General features: G+C 40.9%; 1 protein-coding gene across 1 annotated transcript in view; it reads left to right on the forward strand.

Annotated features, from left to right (window-relative positions):
* Nucleotides 1–25,527, forward strand: part of LOC149461215 (serine/threonine-protein kinase SBK1-like) — an 86,230-nt gene that overhangs the window by 30,150 nt on the left and 30,553 nt on the right. The window contains exons 2-3 of the mRNA XM_089678541.1: nt 8,670–8,857; nt 23,246–23,448. Coding sequence (XP_089534667.1) covers nt 8,707–8,857; nt 23,246–23,448 — 354 coding nt within the window. The 5' untranslated portion in view covers nt 8,670–8,706. The remainder of the gene's footprint in view (nt 1–8,669; nt 8,858–23,245; nt 23,449–25,527) is intronic.

Raw genomic sequence — 25,527 nt, forward strand, 5'->3', positions numbered from 1 at the left:
TCTGTCCCTGTCCCTAGTACAGAGCGGTCTGCCTCTGTTCAATGACTGCAGGCAAATGAAGATTTCCAAAATGGCCGCTATATATACCTCGACCATTACACAGTGCTGGCTGGCTGGCTGCTGATTGGCTGATGCGATCACATGTCGTTGAGGAATGCATTATGGGGCAGCGCGCCTTGTCTGCGCGCCTTCCCCGACATCCCCGCTCCGTCGCCGCACATGTCAGCCGCCATTTTCGGAAAAATTTCGATTCGCGCGTCCGAATTAGGCTGTTTTTCGGATTCGGCACGAATCGAAATTTTTCCGATATTCGACTCGAATTCCACTTCGGATACTTCGATTCGCTCATCTCTAATTGTGATTCCTACTGAACTAGACTGAGAGACCATTTAAAGGCTCAGGAACACTTTGCAGGTGTTATGGCTTAATTAGCTGATTAGAGTGGGACACTTTGAGCCTAGAATATTGCACCTTTTCACAATATTCTAATGTTCTGAGATTGTGGATTTGGGGTTTTCATGAGCTGTAAGCCATAATCATCACAATTATGACTAATCACGGCTTGAACTATCTTGCTTTCAATGTAATGAGTCTATCTCATATATTAGTTTCACCTTTTAAGTTGCATTACTGAAATAAATTAACTTTTGCACGATATTCTAATTTTTCGAGTTTCACCTGTATGTATATTCTGAGAGCAAGATCCTGTTACTGTCAGAATAAACAAGTCGGTGCTGCAGCTGAATGACATCCTCATTTCTCAAGCAGACTTTTTCCCCTTTTCTAAGATGGGAATTTACAAGCCGTTGAGGGAAGCCCCGGCGATTAGGTTGCACAGTGCCACATGCGCCAAGTCCAAGATTGTACAAATGTTTAAATAGTGGCACACTTGAATAAAAATTGTCCACGTATAAGTGGTACCCCATATCGAAAAAGGATGACACCAAGTCCCAAACTATCTTGTCACTGCTCCAATGTAGTCTGGGCATCCGGGGCTCCATGTGACTATCTTTTCCCTCTTAATTCCGAAACTTATATGTATAGCCTGTTGCCCTCTCACAGGTCTCATACATCTTTACCCCATATCTGGCACACTTGGTGGGGAGAAATTCTTTGAATGCAAGGCGGCCAGAAAAATTAATGAGGGACTCATCAACGCAGATGTTTTGCTGGGGAGTATAGACATCTGTAAATTTTTGGTTAAGGTGAATTATGAGGGGCCGAATTTTGTGGAGCTGGCCAAATTCAGCGTCATCCCGAAGACGACAGAGTGTGTTGTTGTTGAAAGGTATAAAACGTATTATGCTCTCATATCTATGACTGTGCACAGCCATCCAGAGCAGAGTGCCCGAGGCAACAGGGAGGAGGACTGTTAGTAAACAAAGCAGCCCTCCTCCCCGTTGGTGATCATCGGTAATCACCAGGCGCTGGCGGGTAATCACCAGCCGGGACCCGGTGATTGACAGCCACAGCTACTGATAGCGGCACGGGTAGGCATTACCCGGAGATGCAAAATCACATATATATACGTGTATCTGTAGCAGTATTTCTGCTATAGATGTGGCCGGGAAGTGGTTAACAAACATTTGAAAAGTCTTTCCACATCCTGGTTTTCTATAACACGCTCTTAATTGCAACCTGTTAAGGCCATAGTGTTAATTTGTCAAAATTTAGGGTAATGGACTAAACTCATGCTTAAGGATCCAGCTACTATTTATACCAACCCTTTATTTTCAGAGTGCTTAGAGCTCATGCTCTAGGGGGAGAGGTTTCAGGGTTTTTGCTCCCTCTTTTCACAATTCACAAATCAAAAATTGGTCTCTGTCCTATTTTGGATTTGAAGGCCTTACATGTCTACATTCAGACTCAACATTTTTTCACCAGGTATGTCTTTGCCTCCTTCCATCAAGGAGACTTTCCACCCTTGATGGAAGCAAAGCTAGGAAGTCTACCTCTCATAAGGTCCACTATTGCACATGGAAAGCATACTTCTCATGTAGAGAAGTTTTTTCCCCCGGATTTACCCTATAGGAAGAATATTAACCTTTTTGGTCTCTGGGTCAATATTTGGCTCTGAGTTTCATCAAGGGGTAAATCTCGGCTCCTTTGATCCTATTCCAATTCTTTGATTAAGACTTTTTTGTACATGGTGTCTCTCACATAGCTCCTCTTGTGCAGCCACCTACATATAACTCCAAGGGATTTGAATTTGGCTCTGTGGACAATTAAAAGATCACCTTTTGAACCTAGCAGGGACATTCCCTTTTTCAACCTTACTTGCAAGGTTGCCTTCCTTGTCACCATCACCTGTGTGAAGGGTGTGTCTGAGCTGGCAGCTTTCTCTGGTAAAGAACCCTTTCTGGTCTTATACAAAAATAGGTTAGTGTTGAACCCCAGAGTCTCTTTCTTTTATAAGGTAGTTTTGTCCTTTCATCTCAATCAGTATATTGCTTTTTCATCTTTCTGTCTAGCTCCAGCACAACCCAAAGATATCTCTCCACAATGTCTGGATATAGCTTGTGCAGGCTTTCCTTGCAGCTACTGCTTCCCTTAGAAAGACTGGCTCTCTTTTAGTCATCACTAATGGTCTCTATGATGAAACGCCGCTTCCGACCCCTGCCCTTCACACCAACTCGTGACTGAAGGACCAGCTGATCTCGCACCACGCTGTCACTTGAGTAACAATGCCACTCTCAGCTGCACCTTGCACAAAGATTTTCCAGCTCACGGGACCACAATTTATGTGCCAGCAGCCTGAGAGCGATTGTTACTGGGTCAGGTTAATTACGCAATTAACCCTTCACACTGCCACCACCACCTTTTTACAGAGAAGGAGGAAACTCACAAATCTTAGCAGTAACACTATGATATCAGCATAAGCGTCTGTAATACACACTGTCACCACAGACAGATATATTCAGAGGATTATTACATACAGTAGCACTCTTCAAGAGACAGGGATTCTTTAATTCAACACTTTTCAAAATAGGATTTATTACTAAAAAAGGTCAAAATGGTGCAATTAAAATATTTACAGAAAAAGATGTTATAAAGATATAAAGAGAGCAATAAAACAACAGAGAAATAAAAAAAGGAGTTCAGAAGGCAGAATACTTGCAATGTCCTTGGTTTTAGCAGAGTCCAATTGTCCAAACAAAAAGATTGCCTTAGCTCTCAAGTCCGTTAGATGTTTCTTGATAGATGTTAAATAAAAGCTGTCTTCTCCAGCCTGTCAGTCTTTTTCTATCATATTAAAGGGGTGTCGCCTGAGAACAAATGACCAATCATCCAGTTTGGGAATGGGTGTTAGGCGGTAACCAAGGTTCTGACCAAGTCGCCTTCCAATTTCATACTAAGGTTAATAACCTCCAATAGGTACAGGTAGCATCCTAGCAACTGGCAGATTAACATTCAGAATTATATTTCAAATGCAGGGATACTAAACACAGTGTACCCTTGTCACCCAGGAAGAAAGAGACTGCTTCTTCTCTCTCCTAGGTGCCAATATAGTCATGTATGGTCTTGTGTGACTCATATTAAAATGATCTATCCAAATATATACCTAATATTAATGTGCCCAGTTCCTCCTAAACTTTATGAATTGTGTGAAAAATGTCTCATGTGGAGTGTACGTTTTATGGCATGCTTTAGCCCTAATTGTCTAACAGGTCATGACTGACTGAGTTATTTTTTTTACGATTGGACAGAGAAAAGTGGTTTTCAAAGCAGACCCTTTGAACCAGACTAATTAGCGGTTTACAGACCTGCAGCTTTATCTAGCTGTGTTTTATTTAGGATAAAAGGCCCTTTTGACCTCCGTTCAACTTACAGCTACAAATTCCATTAAAAAGGGAGGAGAGAGGACAGGAGGGACAACATGGCTGAGACCTAACAAGATGGCTGTCACATACAGCATCCATGTCTCTATTGCGCACAATCGTCACAGTCCCTGTAAAGGGAAACAAAGGTTCGACTGTTTCTTGGTTCTTCAGACAGATTGAAGGTTATTGTCTTAAGGATCAGGTTCCTCTTTTTGCTGTTAAAGCTCACTCTACTAGCTCTGTGAGTACCTCTTGAGCTTTTCTGTTCATTCGTTTTATTTTTTTATCAGGTGGTTGTTCGAACATCATCTGATGGAAGCAACAGGCACAAGGTCCTTTAGGAAACTCTTTGAGCTGCAGCTAGACTCTGATTTTGTTGTCATGTGGGCCTATTAGTGTTTAGTTACTGTTGCCCCCCTCATAGGATAACAGCTATTAATTTTACAGAGAGATTTCAGCTAGCCGGTATCTGCTTGACAACTTAAACATGAGATTTTTTCTTAATTTAGCTGAAAACAGCTGTATTGGGTGACTAATATCTCATGGCATGGGTTGGTAGAGTAGGTAAAGCAGGGGGTGACCATAGAAATAGGAGACAGAAAAGCAGCTTATCATGGACTGGGAAGGTAAATAAAAGAGGCAGCAGACCAAGCAAAAGTAGGGTGTAGAGGCAGCTGACCCTGGTAGGAGTGGTATCTTACATTATAGAAAATTAGGAGGAAAAGCAGAAAAGGAGCTGAACATGATCCCAGGGGGGGGAAACAAAAGAGAAGGCTGAGCATGAGCTGATATATAATTGGTGAAAAATAGAGGGGGTATAGAGGGATATAAGTGTAGGCAGTGTAAAGAGGTTGCTAAGCATGAGTTGATTGTTTCACACCAAGACAATAGGTTGATGTTAAGCTGAGTGTTCTGACACCTCAGTCTAAACTTTGAAAGTGTGATCTCTATAATTTATCCAGTTGTGATGAGATAGCTATAACTCACAATCTCAGTAGAGTTGTCAGACACTGACTCCATCCAAATGACATTTTTCAGATCGTAGAGAATTTTAATCCAATGTTACGCAGATGTTAACAGAATTAGCATCCAGATAGGTTAAAATATCATAATATGACCAGTTTCAGCAGAATACATGTGATCACAATGGAGGCTAAAGCATACAGAGAGAGGGTGGTGCTTACTATACAAAGTACCCCTAACTACGGACTGAGGTAAGGACGAAATACTAAAGAAATAGAGAATACTTGAGTAACTCTTAGATTCTTAGAATGGTTGAAATGGAAACCTAACTGTGATTGGAGGAAGTAAGGACACTCATAGGAAAATCATAGTGATTATCATAGAGCCCAGAAAATAGGAACCGCAAGGCATGGCAGAGACCAGGAACCCAATATTCCCAAAATGATGTTAAAAAAAGAATTCCTTGGGCATAGGTAGTGGTTCAGGTAAGTATAATAACCCTTCTTCACAAGGGAATCTTCTTTTTAGTGTTTAATTTTGCCACATCATCACTTTAAGGACATAAACAGGTTCTCTGCTGTAAATGTTCTGGAAACTGATTTCTGCAGTATAACACGTTGGATCACTTACATTGTGAATGCTTTCTGTTCTGCTTACTGTACAGAAACCCCTCTTCATTGAGTCACTACCACCGTCACAAGGCCAAGCCTTGAGATCTGTGCTCTATTTTTATCCATCTTAACCTTTCTGCTGCTTTTGACACAGTAGACCTGTCTTTTCTGCTTTGTTTCTTACATAAGTTTGGGGATCAAAAATAAGGAGTATGTTTGGCCTCTCTAAATGGAAATTAGACATGGTGTGTCCTAGAAACACAATGTTCAGCTATTCCAGTGCTGCTTATGTTGCTTGGAACTTCAGAGATTTCATGCATCCTTGTAAGTGCCGAAAAGGCTGAAGATGGTAAGTATTTCTAGGTCACATTATTAGTGTGTACTTATTCTGGGTCATGTACATCTTTAGTTTTTAGTAAACATTTAATGATTCTGCTTTGATTATGTCTTTGCTACATGAAACTATGCTTTTGCTGGATCCAGGATTCTGTTTTGGCCTTTCTACAAATAATATTAATTTTGTCTGTACAATATGTAAAAACACTTCCCAGAGAACAGGATATTTGTCATTGTTTTACAAATTAACCTAATGTTAGAATTATCCTCAATGTTGTTATATTATCAGTAATTTCCTGAGCAATATATACTAAAATCATAACAACAATTGTGTCATAGAAATGTGCTTGTCTTTTGTAATTTTTGTTGTAAATACTGTTGGTATATCTGACATCTTCTTAATTTAATTGTATTGTAAGAAAAGTTGAAATTGAAGTGCCATACCACTGTTAAGAGGTCCAGATACAACTTTATTCCATTAAAGGTCAGGGGTATAATTTGAGAAGTAGCCAGCATGTTTTGGGGGTCCAAGTGCCCCCTTCATCAGGACTTGACATTACAGTGTGTATTAAAAGCCAAGGCCTAATCAGCAGCTTGTTTGAAGGGGGCACTTGGACCCAGGGGTGGACTGACAACTCATGGGGCCCCCGGGCAATAGGGGATCATGGGGCCCCTGTGTCCTTGCCAAAACTCAAAAAGCCTATGAAAAAGGTACCGGGGCATCTCATGAGGCCCCCTACTGATCCTGGGCCCTTGGGCACTGCCCGAGTTTCCAAATGGTCAGTCCGCCCCTGCTTGGACCCCAGAAATGGTTTGACTCAGCCAATGAGAAGAGGGAGTCCCTGGACAGCTGGGGATCCCATGCACATCGCTGGATTAGGAGTGGGCTCAGGTGAGTATTAAGCGGGCTGTGGGGGGAGCAGCACACAGATGGTTTTTTACTTTCATGCATAGAATGCATGAAAGTTAAAAAACCTTCTGCATTTCGAACCACTTTAATAGTAATGTGTATGGAGACCCTAGCAGTGAACTTTTTATTTGTTCTCTTTTGGCCTGTAAACCCCTTAGTGCCACCTCTCAATGACCCAATAAGTGGGCTTTAATGTCAGAGTTGGTGCAGCTTCTGAATCATGTGACCACTGTGATACCCTCTCACAGCTATCACATAATCTGGAGCCTATCTTACTGGCTATCAATCAGACGGCTTGACCAAGAGCTGTTGGTGAAAGCTTGGTCAGTGTGCTGGGAGCTTGCAATAAGCACGCTCTGATCACACAGCCTCATGCTGCCATGGACACATATGTCCCATAAGTGGTTGTTAAAGCCCCATTTTTTCATGCAATTAGATGCATTTTATCAGTTTACAAAGTGCAAACAAATACTCGTTGTTAGTGCCAGAAATCCAATGAGGTTGTAACTTCATACAGTGAACTGACTATATAGTGCCTCTGCTGCACTGAAATCCAAAAGAATTCTTATCAGCCCTACCCAAGTTACCTCTGTGAACTAAAGATACCTCTCCACTAAAAAGCTCCAATATATAACATGTTTATTCTTGGGTTTGGGTACACTTTAATTACATAATATCTTTTGACTTGTTCCAATCCTTTCATTAACCTAATATATTTATAGATTTTTTAGATTTTAAAATAGTAGACTGTGTTTAGTGTTGGGCTAAATTACTTTCCAGTTCGCTTTTTAGATTTTAAAATGGTAGACATGAAATAACTATAACTCTATTATCTAAAGATTTATGGTCTGATTTACTAAAAGAGTTGAGAATGTTCACACATAAAATTGTGTGACTATTAATTACAGCTATCCAATCAAGTGTAGATGAAATATGTAAACAGGAATTTGTGTTTCAAATGATTGGACGATTGAAGTGAATATTAGCACAAATTGGTGTGTGAAGATTCTCAAATTCTTTGGTAAATAAATGTATGTGCCTACCCTGTTTATTCACTTTATGTTAGATTAATCACATACGTATTTAGATTATAATTCCAACACTGTTTTGCTTTTTAATTGAAATAAATTGAACGTTTTTGTGTTGTTAATCCACAGTTTAATAAGTGGTGCAAATAGCAATAATGATGTGTGAGGTTCAGTAACCCACAATCAGATTTTATATTTTATTTAAATAATTAAGTAAATAAAAGGGTTGCTGAATGCATGCTGTGGATGTTGCACATTGTACATCAATTTCCGTACATTTTGTTATCTATGCAAAATAAAATGTTACAAATAAAGTATCAGTCCTATAAAAGATTGATATGCATATACTGTATAAGCACACACACACACACATACATATATAAATATATTTTTTTCAGTTATTTTTTTTTATTATATTTAGATTTTTTGTAGACTAATCATTTGGAGGTGCAACAAACTGGTATGCATGACCTATGAAATATTTGCCAGTAGCCACTACCTTTTATTCAGAAATCTTGTGCAAATATAATTCATTGATCAGAGCTTTACAGGGATAACATTGTTTTATTTACTATGAGCTACCACACTTACAACTTAATCTTTGCTGCCTCAATAAAAAGGCCAGAGATGAATAGTGAGTTGACTAAATTACTTCTTCAGATAATTAATAACTAGATAGTCTAACATATTTATATATTGCATGGTGGAATATCAAACAGTGTGCAGTAATAAAGGCTTGGTGTAGCATACAAACTTATGTCACTATGCATAGAGAAGATGCCCAAATGCTTGCTCACTTGAAATAAATGACGTGTGACTCACAATCTCTAGTGGAACAGTGCCCCTGGAGAACAAATTGGCACTGTAACAGCTGGAGTCAAAAAGAAAATGATCTACCAAATTATCACTCTGCGCACCAGTGTATTTCACCGCATTTACTATTTATCAGTTCTGTGATACTTTTTTGTCTCTATAATTACAGTAGTTTTTCTTTAAACAGGACTTCTTATCTCTGTATATCCTTTCAAATATATGTGATGGATGAAAATGAGCAAATCCTACAGCAAATGATGAATATTACATCAAAGAGACTGCAACATATACAGCTGAAAGAGCGATACAGAATCACAAAAGAACTGGGTAGTGGCTCTTACGGGCATGTGATACAAGCTGAACATAAACTACAAGGTAAGACTTGGGGAAGATTGTCATATTACCTTTTTATTTATTTCTAGCAAATTGTGTTAATGCATGCTTGATTTTTTAGCATCAGACATTCTACAGCCAATATTTTCTAGTTTGAGATTTCCACTAAGGTCTAAAAGACATGGGGCAAGTAATATAAAAAAAATTAGATATTGGTTGCATTTTTTTATTTCAACTTCAGAAAAGCATTCTACTAACCATAACCATAATGCAGTCATTTTTATCACTAGTTTACATTGAGATGCAGTAGTAACATAATGGGGGAGATTGACTAAAATTGGTATACTCAACTTCAGCTTGTACATTTAAAGTGTTACTAAACCCACAACAGTAAAATCAGTCTGCATATGCAGTAAAGCATGCTTGTTATACTCACTGTGGAAGCTAAGGGGTTGTGTAAAAAGAATGTTTGATCCTGTCTTCTCTGATCCTCCCCTCCTTCTACTGTCCACAATCCATCTGCTGATAGAACAGAGCCTTGGGGTCAAGCTGCACATTATTATTATTATTATACAGTATTTATAAAGCGCCAATAGTTCGCTCAGCGCTGTACATTACAAAGGGAGACAGAACATGTGACAGAACAATACCAATACAATGCGATACATGAGGGGATCGAGGGCCCTGCTCTTTCGAGCATTCAGTTTGGTTTGTATTGCTAGAGAGTTTTTTCTTTTTCTTGTGAGAGAACATGTGATCAGCACAGTGCCAATCAACCCTGTCCAGACAGAGGGTCAGGGGTTATGCAGCCTCATCGGACAATCAGGGAAGAATGAAAACTCCTCCTACAAGCTTTAACCAGTACTCTGCTGGACACTAATAGAAGTTATAAGATTCAACTTTAACTGCTGATGAGAAAAGGTATTTAGCAGTTTATATTTACTAAAATAATTGCATTTCCATGTTCTGCGTACTGTGGGAAACCAGATATAGTGAATGCAGGGTTTAGTAACACTTTGAAAATAAAACCTGGAAGCTGATTTGTTTCTAAGCAGAGCTGCACCAGATTTTGCATGCTCCCCCCCCCCTTGCCTCTAAAGTTGGTTAAACTGCATGAAACCCTAATAATGTAATAATAATGTATACATAGGTGCAACGAAAAGGTCAATGGCCCCTCCAGTAGATAAGGTAATACTATGCAATGCAACTACTTTAAAAAATAGCAAGTAAAAAAAAAAAATGGAAGAACCCTAGTATACAGAAAACAAGGTGAGGTAGCATATACACAACATTTCAGGATCCATGCACACTGGTTTAACTACTTGCCCTTCAGAGGATTCCCCCCCCCCCTTCCTGACCAGGCCATTTTTGCGTTATGGCACTGCGTTATTTTTAACTGACATTTGCGCGGCCATGCAACGCTACACCCAAATTAAATTTACATCCTTTTTTCCCCACGAATAGAGCTTTCTTTCAGTGATATTTGATCGCCTGTGCTTTTTTAATTTTTTGCGCTATATCACAACCCCCTGATGAAGCCACGTGATTGGAGGCGTAATGCGTAGGGGAGGGGCTACGTCATCACTTGGAGAGGAGCGGCACAACACGATAGACGGCAGGTGTATGACTCAGAGGCCAGCAGAGGATTTCCAATGGGATATTGCGTTACTTAAACCTGAGTAATGTGAGTTTAATACTTGGATGGTGGGAATAAAAAGTTTTAAAAGGTAAAGCACTATGTCCTCTATTTCTTCCTGCATGCGGAGTAACACAAGGAGAGGATAATTAGGAAGTCTGGGATAACAAAAGGAGTGTGTAATCCCTGAGGCGATAATCAGCCACCAGAGGATACATCCATTACTCCTAAAGGAAGGATCTCCCTATTTCACCAGCAAAAGTATATGTCTAGCAGGTTCCAGGGAAAGTGAACCGAAAGCGTGTATAGCCTAATTGCAGGCATCAAAGCAGGTGAGCGCACATCTTCACTATTTGAAGGATTCACAAAAGTCACAAATTGAAGAACAACAAGCACCAAGTCACTATATATAAACAATTGTTTATTCAATGGGACTATTATTTTGATGATATTTGGATTCATACTAATCACCATTAATTATTTATGAGCATTTGGTTATTTTTATTTATGGGGGATCATCTAAATGCCTTTTAGTTGAGGGTTATTAGTTGGTTTACTATTTTTATTATATTAAATGAGGGTATTATGAATATAAATGAAATTGAGGGTATTAGTAAGCACATCATGTCACTAATAGATGATTTATGAGCACTTGGTGAAAACATTTTTTAGAGGAGTATTTCATGTGGAATTATTTTGATATTTATTTGGAGGAGATTGATTACTTGAAACTATCTATTTAAATATTTTTTGGTATTTATACACTTTTATTAGTTATTTGTATCATAATTTGAATTAATTTAATGGTAATAATTTAATTATTATTTATTGAGAAGTATTTAGGAGCGCAACATAGATAGTTTATTTTTTACTGTTTTTCAGTGCATTCTCTGCATTTTGGAAGGTCTCCTGAGATTATCTTAAAAAAACGCTTCTAAACGCAAATGCTCATAAACGCGGTATGCAAACGCGGCTAAACAGATGTTTTTTAACCTATGTTTTCCAGCAGTCTGTCTCCATCATTCAGAAGTGCTTTCCAAACGTCCTGTGTACATGGAGCCTTAGGTTTCACTGGTCAGAAGACATAAATTCTAGGGATAGGAGTATGTCAGCCAGTAATCATGTACGGTTTTTGCATCAGATTATAACTGCACTAAATTACTGGACATATATTGGAAGCTTATTTGCAGAAAGTTAATCTTACAGACTTAAGTCAGGATTAATTATTATCTTTATTTTTAATATATATGTATTTTAATTATGCATATATGTGGTTTTTCAGTGGTGATTTGGATTTGTTTGTACTCTCCCCCCTGCTGAGGGACCACCGTGAGGCCTATAGTACCAGTATACACAGCCCTAGTTTGTTTTGAGGACTATCACCCTTTATGTCATTTGTGGCTCCTAGTTAGTTGGTTTATGACCTCTTCAGGTCTCTCCTCTGGTGTGTAAGTATGTATTCTGTACCAGGTGGTGCCTGCCTGTAACTATAATTTATATGTCTAAGAGCTGTATTGTGACACGCTGACCCAGATAATTACCTGGGGCCCAGTGAGTGAGGGGCGCCTAGACTCCGCTTGGTATCTATTTTTAGTATGGAGCTTACATTGGCACAAATTCATCAGCAGGCTACGCCACCACTTTCCTCGCACAACAGGAACAGAACTCATGTTACTGCTACAAAAACCACTGCACAGGACAGAACTCTGACCACTGGTACTGTACATCAGAAAACCTTCATGTTTGTGTCAGAAGCAGGAGTCAGCTCTGCCTTTGTGTTATGTGCTCTACATTGATGAGAGATTGTTGTTCTGCCTGTTAGTGCTGGTACTCGTCCATCACCTAAAAAATGTCATGTGACGGCTTGCAGCTGTTCAAAAGAAGGATGGAAGCGCCATAGCAAAGAATAGAGGCTTGCAAAGTAAATAACTGAGTCCATTTACTGCAGAAGCATATCCAGCTGCATGTGTTATACATAGGATGAATAAAGATACAGTATATGAAAGTATTTCCAGTTATACTAGACTATAGAAAGCAGGGGGCTTGATTTACTAAAACTGGTGAGTGCAAAATCTGGTGAAGCTCTACATAAAAATACAATCAGCTTCCAGGTTATTGTGGCAAAACTTAATTGAACAAGCTGAGGTTAGAAGCTGATTGACTACCATGCACAGTTGCACCAGATTTTGCTCTCTCCAATTTTATCAAATCATCCCCACAGTGTATTTCTTCTAATATGAGAAGTGTAGAGATAATGTTTTGTAAATTCTGGTAAACTATATCAAGAAAACATATTTCTCCTTTTCTCAAGAGTGAGCATAACAATAAGGGCCCATTCAGATCAGGTATGGTGGGACTGCAATGGGCAGCTATCCTAGTATTGTCCCACCACAGGATCCGTGTTGTGGTGGGACTGCAATGGGCAGCTATCCTAGTACTGTCCCACCACAGGACCGTGTTGTGGTGGGACTGCAGTGGGCAGCTATCCTAGTGCTGTCCCACCACAGGATCCGTGTTGTGGTGGGACTGTAGTGGGCAGCTATCCTAATACTGTCCCACCACAGGACCGTGTTGTGGTGGGACTGCAATGGGCAGCTATCCTAGTGCTGTCCCACCACAGGATCCGTGTTGTGGTGGGACTGCAGTGGGCAGATATCCTAGTACTGAACCCACCACAGGACCGTGTTGTGTCGGGACTGCAATGGGCAGATATCCTAGTACTGAACCCACCACAGGACCGTGTTGTGGTGGGACTGCAATGGGCAGATATCCTAGTACTGAACCCACCACAGGACTGTGTTGTGGTGGGACTGCAATGGGCAGATATCCTAGTACTGAACCCACCACAGGACCGTGTTGTGGTGGGACTGCAATGGGCAGATATCCTAGTACTGAACCCACCACAGGACCGTGTTGTGGTGGGACTGCAATTGGCAGATATCCTAGTACTGTCCCACCATAGGATCATGTTGTGGTGGTGTGCCCTGAAATTAAATATGGCAGGCTGTTCTTTTTTCCAGCACAGTGTAGTGCGAGGCAATCCACCACGTCGCTTTGTCACTGTGCAACATTTTAATAAAGTTTGTTAAAAAAAGTGAACAGCGCAATGTGCCATGGTCCATGCATCAACACTGCAGTTATCACTCTTCATCTTTGTAACACAGGGGCTGGTATTGATAGACCCTAAAGGATTTTTGCTGCTGGGATGTTATGGTGTACTGTATTTTAAAGCTGAACATGAGGCTGGAGATAAAAGTTAACCTTGTATCCCCCCCCCCCCCCCCGCAATACTTGCTTTATCAGGTATGAAATAAGGTTGAATACTTACCGTATCCCTCACTCCTGCAGTGTTTCTCCTCTTTGCAAGACCGGTCCCCCAAAGCCAATCTTCTTTGATGGCCAACTGGTCATAGATTTTGGAAATGGTAACGTACAGCTCAGGACCAACAGTCCTATGTTGTACATGAGGATGCCATGCCTACCCCCCATCCTTGGAGCTCTGAAGGTTAGTGAGTATTAGGATTAGTATTGTACTTTCTATCTCAAGACCAAACAAGAATTTAAACTTTGCAGTACAGAGGGGGCTTCACTGCAAGAGTAACGTCTTCTCAGCATGGAGTTCCAGCTTTAAACATTGCTTCTTGCCAGATAAGGATACTTAGTAACCTAAAACATCCAATCAGAATGAATGTCATTACACTTGCTTCCACAGTTACAGACCTAAATTTTGGTATTTTTAATGCTTACTGAATACATTTTGTAGAATTTTATTTTTACAGTATTAAATGAAGTAATACATGTAACTGCAATATATTAGGTCACATTACCTGGAAAGGCTGGCTTTATTAGCCTTCAAGTCTTTCAAGTGGTTTCATTAAAACAGTCAAAGAGAAAAAGTACAAAGTGCAGTAGCCATAGCAATGAATCAGAATCCATTTTCTACTAGGTTTACTTGCCTATATAGGTTATATATGGAGTATTCATATGAGGAATGCGTTTCCAAGTCAGCTTACAGGTGACTGAAGCACACATTTGTACAATTGGTGCTAAAATGGTTAGCTTCCTGGTAGCTCTGCTTTCAGTTTATTCAGTTCTTTATATATATCAAGGTGTATGAGTATGCAGCGCTGTATTTACCATTTACCTACAGGACAAAGAGGCTGTTTTTCCACTTGTCAACTACATTCTTTCCCAAAATGTCAGCAGAAATTCAGAATACAATACCCAAAATATCATTCGAAATATGCTAACTCACATATTGCCAAAATAAACCAAGCAAGGTTAGGACAAATTATATATGAAAATATTTTGTGTAAAAGAGGGAATTCTGTGAATCATTAAATCTCCAAAATGAAATATTTTTGGTGTATGCATGGGGAGTTGATGGCTAAGGTTGAAGGTTGAACAGAAGAGAAACCTTATGGGAAACTGGGTTAATTCCTGCCACTGTTCCACCTTGCAAATCCAATAATCCATGAAGTCATTGGTTTTGTATGGCGCTATAGATGAGCTGTGACAACCATCATTGAAAAAGTGAAAACTTTCACAGAGTGGCTCCTACCTACAGAACACAGCAAGTGAAGTCAGAACTTTAATTTTCAAAGGGATAACAATGACAGTAGAGTTCGTCATAGCATGATAGAGCAGCAAACCAAGTCAGGACTCTACTTTACCCTTGCAGGGCAAATCACAGAGCAAGTCAAACTAAAAGAGCTGTAATCTGAGATTCTAGCAAGCTAGAAGTGAATGTGCTGTGAACTAGAAAAGAAATGACACCCTTCCATTGGAGTTCCAAAAGAGGGTCTACCTGAAGGAGCAGCAAACCAGGATGCCAGTGCACAGTGAAAGAGCTGAAAACTTCCCAGTAGATGATACAGAGCAAGCATTAAGCCAAAACTCAACAAAAACAATTGACAACTTTCCAGAAAACGTCATGAAGAAGGTCATACCAAAAAAAGAGTAGCAAGACAAGACTCAAAGCCTAATGTAGGTAAACCCTATTAGAAAAAATGAACAGGTTTGCTAAAACCTGTTGATAAGTTGCATCTCTATGCAGGGCTCCATATAATCCTTGGACAGGTAGTGACCCGTTTCTGCAACACCCAACACTCAGAATTGATGGCCATCATCCTATAATGCACCCCTGATAATAGCTGCTTTAGAGGAGACCTTTTGTGCCCATTTACAAATTGTGCCATGGCACTGGTTGTCAGTGGTAGCCTTATGCCCCCTGATAAAAACTCAATGTACTTTGATGGTCAGCATGGTACCTCCTTATTAAATACAGATCTGAGGGAGGCATACCAGGTATATACAGTCTTTCTCTCTCTCTCTCTCTCTCTCTCTCTCTCTCTCTCTCTCTTTGTCTGTACTCCTGAACCATCCTAGGACAGCCTGCTTCACTTTGTCATCATTGTGTTCACTGTTCCCACAGAAAGATTTTTCTCTTGTGCAATTTCAAAACAGGTTATGCGTCAATTATCCAGGATCAGGTGTCCCACGCACTGAATGTTCACAGGAGTGACTGCTGTGGGCTGGGAACCACCATGGCCAGGTTCATCACTGATGAACGTATGGCCATCTTTGAAACATTTACACAATTCCAATGTCCTACTGTGTCTGAGTGTTTAATCACCATACTGTGCTTGAAGTCTTCTGTAGATATCTGGGGCTTTACGCCTTCATTCACAAGAAACTTCATCATGACAAGTTGCTCCATGCACGCACTAACACTGTTGTATGTCATCTTGCTTAACGGTCTCTGGACTGTCCAGCGACATGTGCACTGCCTATCAGTAATAGGACACACATGCCACTTACTACTCTGTATAGTACCACTACTCTAGCATCCCTTTTTTATACATGTAGCACTCTCTTGGTTTAGCTAGGGGAGCTAGAATCTTGATTGTCAGTAAGGAAGGCTGAGTAGCAGCCTGGGTGTAATAGCCAGAAGGTCAAACTGTGGTCATGTGCTGAGATGCTTTGCAGTCCAGCTGCTCTGGAATTTACCCCTGCTCTAGGGCTTTGGATTGAGGCCCTAGAATCAGTGGGTAGATCTGAGGAGTGGCTGGTTTGCATTTCTGAGGAGTCCTAGTCAATCCCCAGCAGAAAGTTAGACAAGAGGCTGGACACATTTAAAAGTGTTGGTAGCAGAAGAGAGGAGAAGGGAGCTGGAGAGTTTGGGTGGAAGACAGAGAGGAGGATGTGAGACCGAAGGAAGGAGGCTGTGTACGGGGGCCCAGTGGGATGAGACCTACCTGCAGGCCTGGAGTTGGAAATGAGGAAAGCTCAGAGCTCACAGGCCCCCTGAAAGAGAACCACCTGTATGATAGGGAACACGCGGCCCAGCTGATAGGCCTGGTAGCAGCCACCAACCCACAAGTGGTACAGGAGAGGATCTGAGTGAGTACACCTGCACCTGGGAGGATAGGGGAAGGAGCACTCTGTTGGGAAACCAGGTTAGCCACCTGCCAGTGACTGTTCATCTCTTAAACTGACAGGAACCGGATCCCCTGTTCAAGGATACCTTCAGATTGCTGGGTGGGGAGGAGAAGTTCATCTAGGGTCTGGGGTCTGCAGAGAAGGCTTGTAAATAGTTCCAGGAAGTTGTCCTCAGTTCACCAGTTTCCTTGGGCATCCTGTACACCCCTAACCCTGTCCCAGTTCAAAACCCCTAAATAAAAACAACAAAACCAAAGCTCAAGGACCGATCTCTGACTCTGGATGCAAACCTGTGAAAATGCATGTTGTCTGGCTGTGCAGGACTATAGGGGGCCTAAATCTTCTAGCAACTCCTAAGGGGGTAGTGCTACATACATGTAAAACTAAAAGTCCTAGTTTGACTTGAGCGCGTCTCGTGTGTGTGTATGTGTATATATATATATATATATATATACTGTATGTGTATATATATATATATATATATTTATATATATATACTATATTGTCAAAAGTATTGGGATGCCCCTCCAAATCATTGGATTCAGGTGTTCCAATCACTTTAGTGGCCACAGGTACATAAAATCAAGCACCTAGGCATGCGGACTGCTTCTATAAACATTTGTGAAAGAATGGGTCGCTCTCAGGAGCTCAGTGAATTCAAGCGTGGTACCGTGATAGGTTGTCACCTGTGCAATAAGTCCATCTGTGAAATTTCCTTGCTACTAAATATTCCACAGTCAGCTGCTAGTGGTATTATAACAAAGTGGAAACAACTGGGAACAACAGCAACTCAGCCATGAAGTGGTAGACCACGTAAAATGACAGAGCGGGGTCAGTGCAAGCTGAAGTGCGCAGAAGTCACCAACTGTCTGCAGAGTCAATAGCTAAAGACATCCAAACTTCGTGTCGCCCTCAGATTAGCACAACAACAGTGTGTAGAGAGCTTCATGGAATGGGTTTCCATGGCCGAGTAGCTGCATCCAAGCCTTACATCACCAAAGTGTTGGTTGCAGTGGTGTAAAGCACACCGCCACAGGACTCTAGAGCAGTAAAGACGTGTTCTCTGGAGTGATAAATCATGCTTCTCTGTCTGGCAATTTGATAGGCATGTGTGGGTTTGGCGGTTGCCATGAGAACGGTACTTTACCAAGTGTAAAGTTTGGTGAAGGGGGGATTATGGTGTGGGGTTGTTTTTTCAGGGGTTGGGCTTGACCCCTCAGTTCCAGTGAAGGGAACTCTTAAGGTGTCAGCATACCAAGACATTTTGGACAATTTCATGCTCCTAACTTTGTGGGAACAGTTTGAGGATGGCCCCTTCCTGTTCCAACATCACTGCGCACCAGTGGATAAAGCAAGTCCATAAAGACATGGATGAGTGAGTTTGGGGTGGAGGAACTTGACTGGCCTGCACAGTCCTGACCTCATCCCGATGGAACACCTTTGGGATGAATTAGAGCGGAGACTGCGAGCCAGGCCTTCTCGTCCGACATCAGTGCCTGACCTCACAAATCCGATTCTGGAAGAATGGTCAAATATTCTCATAGACACACTCCTAAACCTTGTGGACAGCATTCCCAGAAGAGTTGAAGCTGTTATAGCTGCAAAGGGTGGGCCAACTCAATATTGCACCCTACGGACCAAGACTGGGATGCCATTAAAATTCATGTGCATGTAAAGGAGGCAGGTGTCCCAATACTTACACATACACAGTATATAGTGTGTGAATATATATATATATATATATATATATATATATATATCATATGGGGGAGTGTAGCCACAGGCCAGTCAGAGTGTAATGTTGACCCATGCCCACAGACAAGTGTGCCAACAATGGGCTTGTGAGGATCAGAACTGGACTATGGAGCAATAGAAGAAAGTGGTCTCGTCGGGTGTGTATGCATCCCTTACCTGGGGAAGAGATGGCACCAGGATGCACTATTACGGCAAGCCAGAGAATGCAGCTGCTACTGATGACTTTGTGCCGGTTACCACAGCATGACTTCTGGGAGTCTATGCCTTGACAGGTTAGGACAGTTGTGGTGGTAAGAGGGGGGACCTACTCAATATTAGGTGGCTAGTCAAAATGTTATGGCTGATCGGTGTACATATATTATTTTCAAAAATCACAGAAATAATTTGAGAATAAGGTTTGCACACTAATGTGCTACACCTTTGAATGTGTTGCCCTGAGCGTACCATTCATGTAAGTTGCATGGGATCCTTTCAAAATGGCATGCAGCACATTTGAAAAAGGATTGCAACACCACCGTTGCAATAGAATGCCTTGGTGCATACATTATGATAAGGAGGTTTGAGTTGGATAGCTAGAAAATTAGATCTACATTGGACTGAGTAGATCATGGATATCTCCTCATATGTCCCAATCTGTTATCATATGTCAGCATTAGAACCATCAAGCTTTTTTTTGGCATTTTGATTACTTTTTTGTATTGAATTTACCCCCCCCCTACTACATAACACACCAGACACATGGGTTGTATCACCCTGGGTGAAGTACCACAGGTACACAGGTCCTCCTCCATGCCAATATCAGTTGACATTTAATTATATGTAAAATATCTATGGTATATAATGTATGCAGTGTACTTGCCAGGTTCATAAGATGTGCAGATCCTTCACTGCCCAAGACAAATTCTAATTTTGTACTCTTGCATATTCAGCATGCTTTACCTATTCTGTTTTACTGACAGCATAATGATCACAGAAGTGATAATGTTTTCTGGGGGATTCCCTTTCCAGATGTACAGTATATAAATTGCAGGCTGTGCACGGTGTACAATTGATGAGTAATCTTGTACAAACACATCTCCTCCCACCGTGAAGAAAAAAAAAAGTGACAGGCAAGGTTATGCTGAAAGATACAATTGTTTATTCCTTCCTCCAGAGAGCATGGCACAAAAATGATCCAGTAATGTCAACCAGTTCAGGCAACATTCTCCTGCTACTTTCTATGAATAATATCATCAATTAACAGGATCATCTGCACCCATCCCTTAATGAACTAACATTCAGCAGTGGATAATTTTCCAAATACTGATGCAACTCTGTCTGCTCAGAATAGCACACCAGGTGCATTGTGGTTGACAGCTAGGCTTTCATTACTGTATTACATACGGTGGTGCCATCTTGTGCTCGTCATTAGAACAGCAACATATATTACTTCGCCAACTATATAAATAAAACAAAAATGGCATCTTTGTAGCTTGACATACTATACAATACTAAATATAACCCACTAAACGACACCATAACTATCTTATTAAACAGTGTAGTATTTACTATTGATCATTCAGCACAAACCATGTAACTATGGGTCTAATTTAGAGAAACTGGATAGAATGTCTCTTTATAATAACCAACAACGAGCTAATCATTTTCCAGTGCAGTTTAAAAAGGGAAATTTTATATCATGCTGATTGCTATGGCCTTCACAGATATTTAACTGCACTATATAAAATCAATAATTTGAAAAGTTGTCACAGATTGTTATAGCACATGCTGCTATTTGTATATATTGCAGAAAATGTACTGATTTTGTCAGGTATATGTGAAACAAATTGTGAACATTTTTAACTATATGGTAATTAAGGAGTTAAGGAAGGATTCCAAGGATTCCATCAGCTTGGCCAATGTAGGTATGTATACAGGGGCGGACTGACCATTTGGAGTTCCCGGGGTCAGTAAGGGGCCCCATGAGATGCCCCTGGAACCTTTTTCATAGGCTTTTTTGAGTTTGGGCAAGGACACAGGGGCCCCATGATCTCCTATTGCCCGGGGGGCCCCATGAGTTGTCAGTCTGCCCCTGTATGTATATACCAGTGTTTCTCAACTCCAGTCCTCATGGACCCCCAACAGGTCATGTTTTCAGGATTTCCCTCAGATGAAACAGCTGTGGTAATTACTAAGGCAGTGAAACTGATCAAATCACCTGTGCAAAATAATGGAAATCCTGAAAACATGACCTGTTGGGGGTCCATGAGGACTGGAATTGAGAAACACTGGTATATACCATACCTGTGGGATCCCTCTAGAACAGGGGTCTCCAAACTATGGCCCTCCAGCTGTTGAAGTACTACAAGTCCCATCATGCCTCTGCCTCTGGGAGTCTTGCCTGTGGCTGTCAGAGTCTTGCAAGGCCTCATGGGACTTGCAGTTCCTCAACACCTGGAGGGCCTTAGTTTGGTGACCCCTGCTCTAGAAGATGCAAATCACTGTAAGGCTCCAGGCACAGTTGTGCGACTTCAAAATAGTGTTACTTTCATTGCAACTTTGACGTGGCTTTGATGCAACGTTGGATGAGTGCAACTTTGGTGAGATTTTGGCTTTGACCAAGGATGATTGTTTGTTGAACAAAGTCGCACAGAAGTCATATGTATAACATTCAGGTGGTATTTTTAATGCAGCTTTGGAGGGTTTACATTGAAGTCTATAGTCCTCAAGTGGCATGAAAGTCAGACCAAAGTAGTGCAGGAGCTACTTTCAAGTCGCCATGACTTGAAGTCACACAGATATGAATGGTACTTATTGGGAAACATGGAGTGCGACTTCACAAAGTAGCACAAGCGTGAATGGGCTCTAACAAGCACCTCTGCTACAGTGATCTTTACTAGCTTCTGGGTCCTGTCCCGAGCACCTGCCCTGCTGCATTGTGAACATAATTTTTGTATAGGCTGCTGAAAACATATTAATGAGAATGCTTGCTATAGTTAATCAGCCCAACTATGCTCTGTTGTATGATAACCTTTAAGACCAAATGTTTAACTTTTAACCTCTGGGATCTCCCTGGTAGCTGGAAATCCCTGTAGTAGATATCACAACTCCAGTGATCTTTACTAACTTCTGGGTCCCATGCCAAGGGGTTGCCCTGATGCATTTTGGTTACAGGAGGTCGGTTGCTCAGCACAGGTGCAATTAAGAGACTTTTCTGCTTTTTCTCAATGAATGCAAAGCATTCTCTGTTTGGACGGGCTGGAGAGATGGGGCAGTGACATCATGCTCTCCACCTTGTTCAATCAGAGGATGCTTTGCATTCATTGAGGAATTGCAAAGCATGCTTTGAATTGCACCCGTGCAGAGCAGGCACCGGCTATGTTCACAATGCAGCAGATCAGCCACTTGGGACCCAAAAGCTATTGGAAATTGCTGTAGTAGGGGTGATTTCCAGCTTCTCGAGGGATCCTACAGTCATAGTATATGCATAGTTACATTGGTCCAAGGTGGACCAAAGTTATTATTTAAAAGTATCCATACCTGGAATTCTTCGTATGGACCTGACAGCGGGAAGGGGGGGATTATACACGTCAGTAGCTGCAGCCATCGGGATTGTGTATAAAACTACAGGTAGACTCCTGCCTGTCAGTTGGGAGCATTTGGGCAGCTGAGCTGCCGTCTAAATGCTTCAACAGCCCCTGGTAACCAAGCCCCCCCCCCCACACACACACACATACGCGCGCTTCTGTTCTTTTCTCTCCTCCTTTCTGTGACCCGGAATGTGACTTGTGTGACATCACTTCCGGGTCATCGCTATCACTTTCTCGGCTAGCATAGCCAAGCAGCATTGTATTGCAATGTGATCTGCATTGCAATACATTGAGTGGTGGCCAAAGGAGACATGCAGGGACCCTGCATGTCTCAATAAAGAGAACCTGTCACCTAAAAATCATCACATAGGGGACTTTTTTTTTTATTACAAAAAATAAAGTTACACCCAAGCACATAGCATCCCCCCCAAAAAAAAATTTGAGCCCCCCCACCCCCACATATAGACACATACAAACATAAACATACATGTCAGGGCGTCTACGTGCGAAAATCTCGACAGATGTTACATATCGCTGTGCACGCTGGAGTGAGAGCAGTAATTCTAGCTCAAGACTTCCTCCATCACACTAAAATGATGACCTTTTATAACGTCGCCTATAGAAAATATAGGGTTCAGAAGTTTGTCGCCATTTCATAGTGGCACGCAAATTTAAATTTTAGCATGTTGCGTATCTATTTACTTGGTTCAATCTTGTCTTTTATATTTTATCAAACATTTGGGTAATTCATTGCGTTAGTTTACCCTAACATTTACTTTAGTGTGTTTTTTTATTGATATTTTGCATTTCCTAGACCTTTACTGCAATATTGTGTGAAATTTGGAACTACCACTATTTTATTCTCTAGGGTGTCTGCTTTCAGAAAATATATAATGTTTTGGGGGTTTTGTGTAATCTGCAGGCCTAAAATGATTTTTGTGTGCAAAAAAATGCAAAAAGGGTGTTGGCAGTGAAAGGTTTAAATCAGTGAATTACATCTCATACTTGCTTTATTTTTCATGATTTCAGGCAAAGTTATGGCACTAAAGTTAATGAAAAAGGCAAAGACCAAGAAGGATAATTTTTTAATGGAATACTGTGTATCCTTGTGCCTTTCCTCACATCCCAATATCATTAGCACATTTTCAGTGGCCTTTGAAACAAACAAATATTTTTCATTTGCCCAGGAGCTGGCACCTGCAGGGGACCTCTATTCTATCACTGCAGCTAAAGTAAGTAACTTTTCTTCTTTATTTCAAATAGAAGTCAATGAGATAATTGTGGTAATTCTAAGCATGCCAGTCAACAGACAGTTCACTGATCGCAGAGCCAATGCTATCAGGAGGCAAGTACAGAATTGTAAACCTAAAAGTGATATAAATTCAAAGTCCAAAGTCAAGAACAAAAGCAAAAACAAAAGTTCCACACCAAGTTGTAGATCAAAAACTATGGTGCATAATCTTCTCATGCCAACTAAATTGCTCCATGCAGATCCTTTGTGCTCCACCACCGTAAGGCAATATATTGCACTCACCAACCAACCATGACCTCTTAATTAAAAGAAGGTCTAATGCGCTTTGTGTCCTCAAAAGTTTGGAACAGCAGTGTATATCTTCTCAATGGTCTCCCAATTTACTCCATAGCCAAGGTTAGCAAGAATCAGAAGGAGAAATGTCTCATCGTGTAGTAGGTATATTAAAAAAATGAATAAAATCAACCAAATATGCACTCACATTAGTTGGTGCCCAATCCTCAGCACTAATACACTCAGCTCAGGATGCTAGCACCGTTTGACAGGGAAGTCGGTGTGCATTCCATAAACCAGAAACGGAAGTGACCATCAGCCTATCTAATTAAGACAATTAAGCAGAGCCAAGGAAAATGGCAGATGTGAGCTAACTGAAGATGCCTGTTAAGCGAAACATGTAGAGGCAGAATCGTGTCCAGCCACATCCAGGTCTGGGGACATCACTTCTGTTTCCGATTTATGGAACGCATGATGACTTCAACACTAAATGGGTAATTATTTATATTTTATTGCATAGAAGATACACTGTGTAAGGCAGTATATATAACTTTTTTGCATGTAAAGAGAAGGCGCTTAGTTTCTCACTAAAAAAAAAAAGAATTTTGTACCTGTGGATGCCATCTAGGTGCAGCATATGACAAGGTTCCCACTTCAGTCATGGTTCACTGATGTTACAGAACATCATTTATTAAGTATTTCAAATAGACCACGCTAAGGTCATACAATCAACTAAATGCCAGTGTACAAAGTGATAACAATAAACAAAAATCAAATCAATTATTGGTATTCAGTCCCAACATGTGAATTTAAGTGCAATGGTGCTGTATCCTTAATGGTGAACCTCCGTATTGAGGTGACAAGTGCTTCACTGTGTTCACGCTGGTGCCCCGCATGGATGCAAACTCACCGTCATCTCATGACCACCAATCTCTAGGTTTGTCAAACACGCTTTTGGGACTATCCTAGTATGCAATATGGTATTGTTGGCCGGTATTCCTTCACTCTCTTACCCGTGGTTGCTGGTGGTAACCGGTAACCCTCCACTAGGGCTGCATCAATACTAGAAAGCTCCTCTGCTCCACAGGCAGTAATTAATACTTTCAGCATAAAATAAAACAAAACCAGACATCCAATAGTGTAAAACCATCAGGAAGTTGAAAATAAGTGAGCGCTCAATCAACACAGGGAATAGCGACCATGCACCAAAGGCACCATATAAGACCTTCAGGTAAACAGTAATATACTAAAAGGGTGCAGCGCTGGTAACAAATCACAAATATAATGTATATATGCTAAATTCATATATAGATAATTAATCATCAATAAGGTGACATTTTGCAAATTCATATGCAATTATCAGGCCATCCTGATTTGGTCAGTATTACTCTTTTATACCCATCTGCCTGAACTTTTGAATAAATATCATTGACATACTACACTATTGGCTTCCTCTGTTTTTTGAGCCCCTGTGGGAGCTCATCATGATTGCAGAGCGTATGCTATTGGAGTATGGATTATGAAGCAGTGGAGGCTACATGACCAGATCTGACCAGACCTATGTGAGGGCGTCTGGTGCATTTTTATGATATAAAAATGCGCATAAAGATTGCGTATCTGGTGAGTGTGCAGTCTTATTTTCTCACCTTTTTCACGTTTCCAGTTATTGGACACCTGAAGATCATCAGCGATCTTGTTCACATTTTTTGGACTCATTTAGATTGGTTATAGATCTTTCATGATATTAGCCACATAATATAGTGGCATATATGCTTGCACAATGTCA

This window comes from Staurois parvus, unplaced genomic scaffold (genome assembly GCF_062004578.1).
Source record: "Staurois parvus isolate SC_StPar_1 unplaced genomic scaffold, SC_StPar_1.0 ptg000207l, whole genome shotgun sequence".
Lineage (NCBI taxonomy): Eukaryota > Metazoa > Chordata > Amphibia > Anura > Ranidae > Staurois > Staurois parvus.